Source organism: Protopterus annectens, chromosome 9.part0, assembly GCF_019279795.1.
Source record: "Protopterus annectens isolate FY-2018-M chromosome 9.part0, PAN1.0, whole genome shotgun sequence".
Classification (NCBI taxonomy): Eukaryota; Metazoa; Chordata; order Ceratodontiformes; family Protopteridae; genus Protopterus; species Protopterus annectens.
Window position 1 is genome coordinate 204677326 of NC_056743.1, and position 14116 is coordinate 204691441.

Genomic DNA, 14116 nt, shown 5'->3' on the forward strand with positions numbered 1-14116 from the left:
TTTGGGTTTCAAGAAGGGGTTCCCCCCAAAAAGATTTAGTGTCAAGGTACAATTCGGCAGGTGCCAGTGTATCAGAGACTCAGAGGTTTTTATTCAAAAATGTTTCTTGTCCCCAGAAAAGACTGTCCTTGGAGACCAATTCTGGATCTTTCCCAGTTCAACAGATTCCTAAAAGTGCCTTCTCTCCGCATGCTGTCATTACAGACTGTTTCCCTTGATTCCCCCTCAGTCTTAAATGGCCTCTCTAGACATCAAAGATACTTATCTTCACATCCCCATCATCCTCTTTACAGGAAGTTTTTACATTTCTCTGTGGCTTCTTTGCAATTTCAGTTATGTGCCTTACCTTTTGGACTTACTGCCCCAAGGGTGTACACAAAGTTTGGTCTCTGTGATCTTGTGATTGCTTTTCTAAGGGTCAAGTGTGTTCAGGTACACGCATACGTAGACGATCTTCTTTATCTGGCTCCTCTATCAGACCAGCTGACACAGAATCTGTAGTTTGCCATACTTTTTCTACAAAGTCTAGGGTTCACCATAAATTTCAAAAAATCCCCGTGTGCCCTTCAGAAGACCTCTTTCTAGGGTTCAGAACAGAATTTTCTTCCAACAGGCAAGATTCATTCCTGCACTTCCTTTTTTGAAAACCTTCTGCTTCTCTCCCCCATTACAGCCAGGGAGTTTGGGACTTCTAGGCTTTATGGTATCCACAATACCCATGCTGCCTCTTGGAAAACTCCACATGAGGAAATTTCAGTGGTACCTAAAATCAGTTTGGGCACAGCATGCTCACCCTCTGGAGTTTGTGATCCCTGTTCTCCCATGCCTAAAATGAGCATTTTTGGTGGATTCAACAACTTGCTTTGAGTCCAGGACTTCCTCTTCATCCACCCCAGCCTACTAAACACATGGGTGCCTCAGATGCAGGTTGAGGGGCAACATTTGCATCAAAGAAGGTACAGGGCCTTTGGTCTCTTTCTCAAAGGAAAGAGCATATCAACATCAAGGAAATGAGGTCTCTTATTTTATCTCTGCAAGCCTTTCATTCTCTCTGTGAACATTGTCTTCTGAAAGTGTTTATGGGCAACACCACAGTTGTTTAGTGTAGCAACAAATTGGGGGTGGGGCGAAGTCTTACCTTCTTAGCAGATTAGCTGTTATGGCATGGGATTTGGCAGTTCAGTACAAGGTTATATCCGTTTCGCTCAGAATATTGTGGCAGACAGTAAGCAGGGCCATGACTCAATCCCAGGAATGGGTGCTTCACAGGGATGGGATACTCTACTTCTGGATCTGTTTGGCTCCCCTCTGAATAGGCAACTTTCTCTATTTTGTGCCAGAGTCCTGCATCCACTGGCTTGGAATGTGGGCACCCTATCTTTTTCATGGAAGGGTGTGTTTCTTTCTGCTTCCTCCCTTTCTTCTTATTCAAAAAGTCCTTCTGAAGATATTCAGCAGGACAAACCAAAAATCTTGCTGGTGACTCTTGGCCAAGACAGCATTGGTTGCTTCTTGTGCATTTAGCCAAGGGCATTCATTAAAAGTTACCTCATAGAGTGGACCTGCTCACACAAGACAAGGGATCTCTGCTTCATCCACATTTGTCAACCATACAACTGACCCTGTGGGTGATCATCTTTTGATTCCTTTCAGGCACCTTTTTTCAGAGGATGTGCTTGGGGTTCTGCAGGAGGATAGGAAGCTCAATACTAGAAAATCTTACTTATCCAAATGGAAGACATTTTCAATCTGGTGTCTTTCACAGTCTGGATCCACTTTCCATGGATGTTCCAGTGGTTCTTTCTTACTTGTGTGAATTGCTTAACAGTGGTTTGGCTTACTCGTTAGTGAAAGTTCACGTCTGCTCTTTCTGCATGTCTGCCATTATGTCCAGCATTGACTTCCAGATTGGAAGTAAAACTTTCTCTTAAAGGTGTCTTTCATATTAAATGTCCCAGGAAACCAGTTCCATCTCCTCGGAATTTGAATTGCATTTTAGAGAAGCTTGCTGTGGCCCCTTTTGATCCTACAGCCTCAGCTTCTTTAAAGTTTTCTACTTGGAAAACAGTTCTTCTGTTAGCTTTAATCTCTGCTAGTAGAGTTTGAGATTTATGTTTTGGCTACTCCACCTTTCCTGGTTTTCCACAAGGATAGGGTCTCTCTACATACCAATCCTTTTATGCCTAAGGTGGTGAATGGGTTGTCTCTTAATCTATTCCATTGCTCACATTCTTCCCTTCTCCTTACTCTTCCAGTGAAATGATCTTGCACACCTTGGGTGTGCATAGACAACTCAGATTTTATTTTGATAAGACGAAGTCTATCAGAGTCTAATCAGCTGTTTTCTTTCCATCCCAGGGCTCTGGGTTTGCCTCTCTCTGAACACTCCGTTTCTTTTTAGATTTCTAAGGCAATTTTGTTTTGTTATGATTTTCATGGTAAGATGCTCTCTGCTCATGTTAAAGCTCACTTCCCTAGGTCTGTGGCTTCCTCAGGTGCATTTTTTAAAGGTCTGGATACTAACTCTATTTTACAGGCTGCTACATGGACTTCTGTGCAAACTTTCACCCAACATTACAAGTTGGACAGCATTTCTAGTTTTAGAGCAGTGTTTACTACAGCCATTCTTCATGGCTTTGTCCAAAGTTCTACTGTTGAAAGCTCCTCTGCTCCTTCCTCCTCCCAGGGTTCCTGCTAAGCTTTGGTATTCTCGCACATTTAAAGAATACTACAGCACTGAATAGAAGGACATAGAATAGTTGTGTAAAATCCTGCCATAACCATAAATGTCCTCTTCTTCTATGTTGTAGTATTCTGTCCTTCCCTCCTTCCTCCCTCTGTCTTTTCTTTCCTTGGATAGCATTTTATTACTTCTTAGGTCTGTTATTCCTTCTGGGGCATTACAGTTCGGAGGATGGTACGTGTTGCTGTCAGCGCATACGTGTGACATCCTGTGTACCTTGCAGTAGCTATAAGCTGGCTGTTGTATGCTGGCCAGGTGTCTGACCTCTTGTGTAGAGGACCCCCCCCATATAAAGAATGCTGCAACATGGAAGAGGAGAATATCTATGGTTATGGTAAGATTTTACAACTACTACATTTTATATGTAGTTATCACGAAAGATGGCTCCGGAAGGGTCTGTGTCTCCTTCATAACAGATTTGATGTAGTAGATCTTTAAATGTTAGTTTGCACATACAGGCAATTAGCATGGCTCACTTCAGATGTAAAGAGGCTAATCACTAAGATGTGTTATGGATTGTTTTACTTGCCAAATAGTCCAAACATTTGACCCCCTTAGTTCTGTTTACAGAAGGTGGACATGCTGATGTTCTTGTGTTTCACTGTTGCAGTCATCATATTTGGGTTATCTGCGTGCAGGTAGCCCTCTGCCGGCCTGAATGCCAGAGTCTTGGATTCCTGCGTCGGATGCTGTCTCTCTTCTTCCATGACATCAGGTCGTCAGGGGTATAAAACATGCAGCCGACGCCATTACATCAGTCTTTATTTCCGGGTGGTGCCCGAAGCAGAAGCAGTTCGCAAGTGCCGGTCAGCCGACTCCTGAAATTTTCATTTTCAAGTTTCAGAACCAAAGTCTTCTAAAGAAGATAAGTACCTTGTTCGGGATCTTTTTTCTTGCTCCAGCCGTTGTCTGTCAGTAAAAGTTAACAGTTGTCTTACCTGTGGAAAGCAAATGCCTCAAAGATTTTCATTCGTACTGCATTCCTTGCTTAGGCCCAGACCATGACGTCCCTCGCTGTCGGTTTTGTGCCTTGTTCAATCCCCAAACTATTAGTCATCAGGCTATCTTTGCAGCAAATTATTTTGGTACTCTGTATAACTACCCAGAAATGGCTTCAGTAAGCCATCTGACTACCGATCTTCCGAAAAAAAATATAAAGATAAAGGAGACAGACCGCATAGGTTCAAAACTGTCAACGACGCTTCTGTTAAACTAGTTTCCAGTCTGCCGGTTCTCAGTGAAGTGCTTTCGCAGCCCCTGATATCTGCTACTTCAGATTCTCAGGCCTCTTCTGAGACCCATTCGGAGTCCGGTATGCCGCGAGGTGCTTCTTTGAGTATGGAACCTGCGGATGTCTATACCATGGATGGGGTTCAGAGCCACTTTGCAGGCATCGGCTTCTGAGGGTGTATTCAGTCTACAGACTAGCATTTTAAACAGATGCCATCTTCTTCATCCAGGCCTAAAACTCAATCCACGCCTAGAAAAACAACATCCAAACCAAATGCTCAGGCCCATATGCCTAAAAAAACAAATGCTTTGAATGGCAGAAGACCTTGTTATCTTAATTAGGGGAAGCCAGCTTTTTCCCTCCCAAGAGACCTAAAACTGATTTTCCTTCTGATTCTTCTGATCAGGAATCTAATAGTTCTGTTCCTTCTGATGACCAGGATTTGCCCTTATCTACCTATGAGGATTCTGATGCAGAGGATTCCATTCCCTGTGCTTCCCCTCCAGTTGATTTTTCTTTTGGTGAAACTTTGTATCCTCTTAGGGAGCATTTCAGCTGGGAAAGCCAGGATTACTCTGACTCCAAAAGGAGGCTTAGGGAATTCTTACTCCTTCCTCAACACAAGCCTTTAGCTTTCCCTCCTGTTGTGGACATTGTAGATGATGCTTTCTTTGAATTTAGCCTTTTTCCAGACACTTTATCTCCTGCTCCCAGAAAACCTGACTGGTATTACAGAGTACCTGACTCTCAAGTTCCTGTTCAAGAATCCTACTGCGGATCCAGAGACCATTTCCCAAGGACCAAAATGCATTAAGGCTACTGCTGCCAAAAATCCTACCCCTTCAGATAGAGATTCTCGAGCCTTGGACAGATGTGGTAAGAAGGTATACACTTCTGCTACTTTGGCTATTAGGGCTTTAAATTGCCAGTTTCATATGTTAAAGTACCAGCAGCATATTATGGGACTACTTGAACAGAAAATTATGTTGATTCCTGACCGTGCTGAACACAAAGAATTACAGGATTTAATGCATTCTGCAGAACAAGTTGGTAAACATATATTGCAATGTGGTTTTGACTCTTTAGAAGCATCTTGCAGGGCTGCTGTCACTGGGTCTGTACGTAGAAGGCATGCTTGGCTTAAGGAGCAAAACTTGCCAGATCACGTTAAAGCTAAATTACTGGATGTTCACTTAAACCAAGACCACCTGTTTGGCAACAAATCAGAAGTCCTCAAAATGATGGAGGAAAAAGATAAATCTATGCAAACTGTTAAAGATTTTCCTAAAAGTACAGCCTCCCCGATTTAGTAGGCATTGGCCTTCAAAGAATTGGTCTTTTCCAGTCTCTACCAGGCCTTCAGTCCAAACCCAGGAACAGTAGACCACCCAGGTTACAGTCTCAGGCTGTGCACAGGCCTAAGCAGTGGGGGGCTCCCACTTCCAAAGCAGGGAGTAGTAAGCCACCCCCCTATGGAAAAATGGCACAATGACTTATCTTTAGCCCTTCCAAGCCCTGCTCAACTACCTGCTCCCTTAGGAGGAAAACTCGCCCTGCATGAAAAAAAGCTAGGAACTCATTACCCAGGACAAATGGGTTCTAAATATAGTTTCCCAAGGGTACAAATGCCACTTGCACACCCTACCAACCCCAAACGGTTGGCCAGACCTGCCCCCAAATCAGTGAGCGGTGTCCCAACAGAACACTCTTCTAAGCCTCAGGGCTATTCAACCTGTCCCAGCAGAATAAAGGGGACAAGGTTTTATTCAAGACTTTTCCTAGTACCCAGAGGAGGAGAAGACAAATCACAACCTTATAGGAAACAGTCACAATGACTTCCCTCTGCAAATGCCAAGCTCTCAACAGTTAACAGCACCCCTAGGGGGAAAGCTAGCACTTTTCTCAAAAAATTGGCACATGATCACCCAAGACCAATGGGTGTTGAATATAGTTTCTCAAGGGTACAGTTTCTACTTCCACACTCTTCCAAAACCAAAAGGTATGCCAAACCTGCCACAAAACCAATGGGCAGAGGCACAAAAGCAGATTGCAGCTCTTATGGATATGGGAGCTATTCAAAATGTTTCCCAAGAACAGGGCCAAGGATTTTACTCACGACTTTTCATAGTATCCAGAAAGGACAAAGCATGGAGAACAATACTGGACCTGGCAATCCTAAATACTTTCCTGGATGTTCCAAAATTCAAAATGTTAATACTATAACAACTCTTGCCCATGTTTGGCAAAGAGGCTTGGCTAGTTACTTTGGATGTCAAGGAGGCATACCTGCATGTCCCAATCAGACAATTGTGCAGAAGATACCTCAGGTTCATAGCAGGCTCAATGCATTATCAATTCTCAGCACTGCCCTTTGGCTTATCTACTGCACCCAGGGTCTTCACAAAATGCCTGGCACCAGTAATTGCATTTTGCAGACAAAAGGAATTCAAATATACCCCTACTTGGACGACTGCCTTATTCAAGCAGAGAGCAAGGACATTCTTCTAAAGCATCTGGCGTTTGTAAAGAGATTACTAATTTGCCTAGGGTACACAGTAAACGAAAAGAAATCAAAACTAGTGCCCTCTCAAGAGATAATATTCCTGGGTGCAAGCTTGAACACAACTACCCAGATGGCTTATCTCACGCCAGACATACAAAGGCAACTGACTCATTACTTTCAAATGATGGCAACAAGGACCCAGCTCCCTGCAAGAAAAATTCTACAGGCCCTGGGTTTCATGGCATCTTGCATTCTACTAATTCTATATGCCAAACTGCATATGAGGAAACTACAATGGTATCTAAAAAGGTTTTGGACTCAGCATTGTCACAGCCTAGAGACAATCATAATCTTGATTCCCTGCCTACAACAGGAGTTTCGATGGTGGTCTCCGGCCTGTCAACACAACAAGGGATAGCCTTTCACCTTACCTACAGCCAGGCATCCAATAACAGTGGATGCATCAGATTACGCCTGGGGAGCACATATGGCAGGAAAATGCTTTCAGGGCACGTGGCCCAAGGAACAAATGCATCTTCACATCAATCAAAAAGAGGTGCTAGCTGTACAGAATGCCCTGACGGCCTTCAAGGACCTGATACATCCAGGACAATTATTAATAAAGACAGACAATACCACAGTTATATGGTACATAAACAAACAAGGGGGCACACATTCCTACCCCCTATGCAGACAAGCCATGACTATGTAGAACACAGCACTGACTTATCAGGTACATCTGCAAGCACAATTCCTGCCAAGAACAAAAAATACACTGGCAGACGAACTAAGCAGAAATCTCATGGATCCTCATGAATGGAAGCTAAATCCACAAGTGTTCAACATAATAACAAGGGAATGGGGATGCCCAGACATAGATCTTTTTGCCTCCCCTCACAGTTGCCAATTACAGAAATTTTGCACAAGGACTTATCACTCTCAAGCATGGTAAGTGGATGCTCTATCTTTCAACTGGGAAAACCTGATAGTCTATGCCTTCCCTCCGATGCCTCTTCTCATCAAGGTGCTTCTAAAAGTCAGACGAGAGGCCAAAAATGATCGTGATTGCACCAGACTGGCCACGCCAGCACTGGTACCCAATCTTAAAGACTTTGTCCCAAGGCCCGCCTTGGCCTCTACCTCAAATCCCTCATCTTCTGACACAGCAAAACAATCTGATTCTGCACAGTCAACTCAGAACCTTAAACCTGGCAGCATGGCAGATAATGTAGCCATTCAGACTGCACCTCTCTCTAAAGTTGTTATGGATGTAATTTTGGAAGCCAGGAGACCCAGCACTAGGAAACCTTATTTGGACAAATGGAAAAGATTCTGTGCTTGGAACCAGGCACAACGACTCAACCCACTGGTCCCGAATATGCCTCAGATGTTACAATACCTGACTGAGATGTTGGACAAAGACCTATCTTTTTTTCTTCTATTAAAATCCATGCCTCTGCCATTTCAGCTCATTACAATACGGATCCTCCTATTTTTCACATCCTGTACTACGACAGTACCTCAGAGGGGCAAAGAATATAAGACCCCCTAGGAGAGCACCAGTATCTGCTTGGGACCTCTATTTTATTTTAGAAAAATTAACACTGCCTCCTTTTGAACCAGGCAGCACAGCTGATCTAAAATTCTTGTCATGGAAAACTGCTCTGCTCCTAGCAATAACTTCAGCAAGAAGAGTTTCAGAGTTACAGGCATTGATGGCTGTGGAACCTTTCCTTATATTTCACCAGGACAGGGTTTCTCTAAGGATGAACCCAACATTCATGCCAAAAGTGGTCTCCAATGTGGCCTTAAACCAAACTATTCATTTGCCCACCTTCTACCCAAATCCCCAGAATAAAGGGGAAAGACTTCAGCACTCTTTGGATATACACAGGCAGCTACGATTTTACTTGGACAAAACAAAAGCTTTCAGAAAAACTGAGCAACTGTTTGTAGCTTATGCTGCAGGATCACAAGGAAAACCTATTCCAAAGCAGACAATCTCCAAATGGATAGGACACTGCATCCCCTTATGTTATGCACAACATGGTAAATCTGTGCTTAAGGGCATTAGGCCTCATTCAACCAGAGCAGCAGCCTTCCTCAGAGGGGTACCAACCAAAGACGCATGAGAAGCTGCCACCTGGAGCTCAGTGCACACTTTTACCAAGCACTACCACCTACCTCTCTACTCCAGATCCAGAGCGGGCTTTGCCACTGCAGTTATGCAGGGCTTGTTAGCCTCGCCAAATCCAGTCTAGACCCAGCCACCCTACCTCAGCTTTGGGATTCTACCCAAGTGTAATGACTGCAACAGTGAAACATGATGAACATAGTACAGTTGTGTACCTACCATAAATGTAGATGTTAGAGTGTATTTACTGTTGCAGTCCTGGTTACCCACCCATCATCGCCCTTTTTTGCTGGGACTATTCTGTACTTCTCTAGTCTATACAGCCTATGTGGTGTATTTGCTTTTAGAAAAAAGAAAATGTTTTTTGTGATACATGTATTGTTGTTTGGCATATTTTTATCTTTACAGCCTTCATATCTGGGGGCACCTGACATTAGGGGCAAGAAAAACTGAAGAAAATGGCGTCTGTTGCAACTTTTATACCCCTGGCGCACTGACGTCAGGGAAGGAGTGACAGCAACCGACGCCGGACCAAGACTTTGGAACTCGGGCCAACTACGGGTCGCCTGCCAGCAGGATAACCCAAGTGTAATGACTGCAACAGTGAATACATTTATGGTAGGTACACAACTGTACTTTTCCTACAGTTTCTCCTGCCAGTCTGGTTGGTATGGGCATCCTGAGACAGTGTAGCAACTGCCTCATATACACAGACAACCACGTACTACTGCGAGAGATACATTTACATTAGGAACCTAGTGTCTAAGCTCTCTCCCACACAAACCAGTATATCTGGCACTGAGAAGGCTGTCGTCAAAATCGCTACACCTCAGACACCACCCACACCTACACAATACACACCCACATATGTGGAGGTCCTCAACAAAAACATACCCATACAAAGGAGACCTCCGAGGCAAAAACACACACTATCTCCATAGCCCTGTACACCAAATACCACGTGTAGTTCACACACCTGCGTCTTACAACCACTAAGGCTTTACCATAAACCCAACATTAGTCATAGGTGACTCCATTGTGAAACGCACAGGTGTGCCTCTCACCAGGCTGGTGAAGGAGAAAGTCACTGTTAGTTGTCTGTCAGGGGCCAGAATCTGCCATATCACACATGCACTCAAGTCTGTCAACAACAGGTACTGTTATGACTGTCATGGTCCATGTTGGTGTGCATGACTTGAGATGTACCTCCTTGGACTATATGGAGAGACATGATTGAACTCGCTGAATGTGTCCCAGGCAGGTATGTCCCTAGCCTTTAGCAGCATTCTACCTTTACCCAGAATAATGCCTGAATACAAACAGAAAATGATTGACTTGAACAATTGGCTTAGTTTCTGGTGTCATTCCAAGGGGCTCCAGTATCTTACAACCTGGGAAGGTATGATCGACGGACCATGATGCTTTGCCAGAGATGGCCTGCAACTGTCTCACCTGGGCTTCAGGATTCTGGCAAAGGCTCTTGCCTCCCCTATAGTGCCATTTTTTTCTTTTTTGTAAGAAAAGTGATGAGGTTAAAACTACCAACAAAAAAAATTTTAACAAAACACAAAGGTCATGCTGCTAAACGCTAGGAGTCTAAACATGAAACTGCACTCATTGCAAGAATTCCTAACACAGGAAAATGCTGACATCTGTGCAGTCACAGAAACCGGTTTCAAAGCTGCGGAGAGCACCTCAGCCTTACCTGGTTATTCATCCCATCATGCATTCAGACCCCAAACCGTGGGTAGTAAAGCCAAAGGAGGTGGAGTTTCAGTATATATTAGACATACACACCTCCAGGCTGATTAAACAGTATGACATACAGGACACACTCCGGGAGCAGTTAACTATTGACACGATCCCTATACAAATCATAGCTAGCTCCCAGCCCCCAAATCTGACCCAAGATGTCCAAACTGCCTATCAGGATTCAACCCTTTACCCTTATCCTGGGTGACTTTAACTAACCCCAACATAGACTGGAAGAACTACTCTTGCCAGAAGACAAATGCCCAGAGATTCCTCAATTTTTGTCCATGCAAATGCTTTGGAACAGTTAGTCGATACTCTCACAAGAGGTGATATCTTGGACTTTGTATTAACCAACATGAGTAACCACTGCAGCATCTCTGCAGTATCATCCTCCCTTGTAAGAAATGACCATAATGCTGTCACATTCAGTCACCATCTCCCCTGACGCCCCTCTAGCTAGAGTCAATCAAAAGAACTTTTTCAAAGCTGATTACAGCCTCCTTAGGGATGGTATTGGCAGCTTCACAGCTCCCCCCCCTCTAGGAACTGGCACCAGTATCCAAAACTATACCAAATTACTATACAAACATTTATATAGAGACATGGAATCAGGAATACCTGATGGGACTATATCATCCTCAAGGAAGAGTAAACCTGTGTGGTGGACATCTGCAATAAATATACTCTATAACAAAAGAAAATAATTGCTGTCCAGGACAAAGAAGGAGCAGGTGCCCAATTGGAAACTCTCTCTCCTTAGCTTAAACAAGCAAGTAAGAACATTAGTAAAATCCTCCAAAGCAAACTTAGTCCAAATTGGCCACATCTTCTAGAGACGGTCATAAGGCCGTCTTCAGATATGTCCGTAATTTCAAAGGTAGCACCCAGATCTGTTCATAACTGGTGGTTAAGGACACCACATATACATATGCCGTAGGTAGACCAAACTTGCTAGCTGACAGATTGACCAAAAATTTCACCCCTCTGTCCCCCCTCCCCCATCAGTAAATAAGGACATTACCAGTACCTGCCCCCTTCCTCATATATATAGGAATCAGGTCATCACTGCTCTCTCAAAGGCAAAAAATACAGCCTCCACGGGACCTGATAACATCGTAGGCTGCATCCTACATGACCTCAAGCAGGAGCTTGCAGCACCATTAGGTGCCCTGTTCAACCAAAGCCCGAGTACTGGTTTTGTCCCAGGTGAGTGGAGGACAGCCACGGCCATCCCTTTACACAAAGGTGGAGCATCCACTGATGCTGGAAATTATAGACTCGTCCGCTTAACTAGCCTGATCTGCAAGGCCATTGAACGGATTATCATGGACCTCATTAACAAGGACATTGGCAGCCTCCAGACACTTGATCCCACACAGCTTCGTCAAGGGGAGGTCATGTCTGTTAAATTTGGTCAACTTAGAGACGGTCACCAAAGCCATGGATGAGGGGAAGACAGTGCACACAGCCTACCTTGAACTGGCCAAAGCCTTTGACACCATTCTCCACTCGGGCATAATAGACAAACTCTCTCAACTAGTCATCAATCTGTATGTTGCCAGATGGGATAGCCAAGTGGCTCACTGATAGAACCCACCTAGTCAAACTAGGGGAAACCACCTCAAGCAGTAGAGCAGCATTGAGTGGCGTACCCCAGGGTTCAGTCCTGGGGCCTCTGTTATTTGGGATGTAAATTTTCTGAGGTGCAGGCCAAAACCAGTGCACTGTGGCTGACCAACTTTGCAGATGACTGCAAGTTGGGAGCTGTCATCAGTTCCCCTAGTGAACTGCAAAGGCGAAAAAGAAACCCGATAAAAGCCGGCAAGTAGATAAAATCCTTAGTTTAATTTGAAAGGATTTTGTCTACTTGCCGGCTCTTATCGTGTTTCTTTTTCGCCTTTGCAGTTCAATTGGTTTCGTTTTCTGCTTTTTGAAGTTTTATCAGTTCCTCTAGTGACATGGGCATCCTCCAAGAGGATCTCGCTGAATACAAAAAAAAGCGTCATCCCTTTTGGGAGAGAGATGTTCTCACAAATTATCACATTAATATTCTAAGCACGCAGTCTGTCATGAGGGATTTGGGCACCCAGATTGATAGCAGCCTGACTTTTGACCACAATGTTGCTTCCATTGTATGGAATGCTTTCTACATGACAACCTCATAAGTAAGGGTATCTCATCCAGGGACAAGGATTTCATAACATCCCTGTATTCTTTGCTTATAAGGCCCATTATTGAGTAAAATTCCCCATTTGGCATCTAACTCGTAAAGCACGTGGAGCAGTTGGAGAGACCACAGAGGTTCCTCACCAGCAAAATCCAGGGTCTCAAAGATCTATCATACACAGGTAGGTTAAAAGCCCTAACCCTCTATTCTGTTTCATACAGACTCCTCAGAGGTGAACTCTGTCTCGGACCCTGCCTTGATGGGACTGCTGCATATCCACAAGTCGAGCTCCACTCTAGTAACCCTCAAATGCAGCCTCAACCTGGTCTGTGACATCAATAGGACTTGCTGGCAGGACAGATTTGTGTCCCAGAGACTCCCCCGTTTATGGAATAGACTCGTACTCCACGTCAAGCAGAGTACCTCTTTACCCCTTTTTAAGCACAATCTGGGTAATTGGATTGGAAATAGAAACTACATCCCTGAGATTCCACCAGTGTCATAAATATTAGGATAGCAGTCTGCACCCTATTACAAGCCTAGCCAATAATCAGACCTAAAAAATCAGTATAATACCCTATACCTTGTGTTTGTGAGATAAACACCTTGGCCATTATGTCAACTTCCAACCTTTTATTGCTAAAGATTGCCAATTATTTAACTTCCTTTTGGAGGATATTGCAGTAAATTGTCTGCTGTTGAGTTTTCTTAGAAATATGGATCTGACTGCTTCTGTTTGGTCTTTTTCTGTAGGTGGTTTGTGCCTATTAGGGGCATATGCAGACAGTGATGAGGAGGAGGAGGAGGAGGAAGAGGAGAGTAATAAAGAAAATAGTGCTGCTGCTGTTGATGGTGAAAAAGCCGAAGAAAATGTTAAAGAGCAGGATGTCCAAGCAGCAGAAGAAACTCCAGTGGAGGACGTGGCACCAGTACAGTCTAACCACAACAGTTCTGCAGATATTGCTGATACACTGGCAGACTTCATGGCGGTGAGATGGGCTTATTTTTAATCCTTTTTTCGTTTGTATCTAGTGTTTGTTTGAAATGCTGAGTTATTGTGGTGAATTGTGTGCGTAATGCTGCAGTGCTTTTGTTGCTTGTTTCAGGGGTGAACGATTCTTAATGTACAGTAGTCATTATGTCAAGTCTTCTTTTTCAGTAGTGATTCAAAAACTCATCATTGTTTTAGGTCCTGAAGCTATTGGATTTAGTGAAAAGCTGGGTAGTAAACAAATTTATGCTGAATAGGGAGAGGATACTCTCTGCGTAATAGCTAGGCATTGTTGTTGCTCTTCAGGGGTTGTTTTATGAAACCCCCAACTGTTTGTCAATCATTACAGGAGTAAAAAAAAGCTGATTTGAAAATCAGGCTGCAGTGACGCAGTTGTTAATGGATAGTGAAGCTTGACTACACAGTGACCTGGAGAAATTCGTGGAATGGAAATAAACTGGTGTATTTCATTGCAGAGGAAGGAAGTGTAATGCTTTAGACCTCTGTGAACATGATAATCTAGGCTTATTAACTTTTGTTTCGTTTGTCCTTTATAGTGGAAAAAACCCAACCCAAAATGGCCCTTTTTTAT

At 43.8% G+C, this 14116-nt stretch overlaps 1 protein-coding gene across 1 annotated transcript in view; it reads left to right on the forward strand.

The window, feature by feature from the left end:
- Positions 1 to 14116, forward strand: part of FNBP4 (formin binding protein 4) — a gene marked incomplete in the record, with an annotated part of 825158 nt that overhangs the window by 100116 nt on the left and 710926 nt on the right. The window contains 1 exon segment of the mRNA XM_044082091.1: positions 13287 to 13522. Coding sequence (XP_043938026.1) covers positions 13287 to 13522 — 236 coding nt within the window.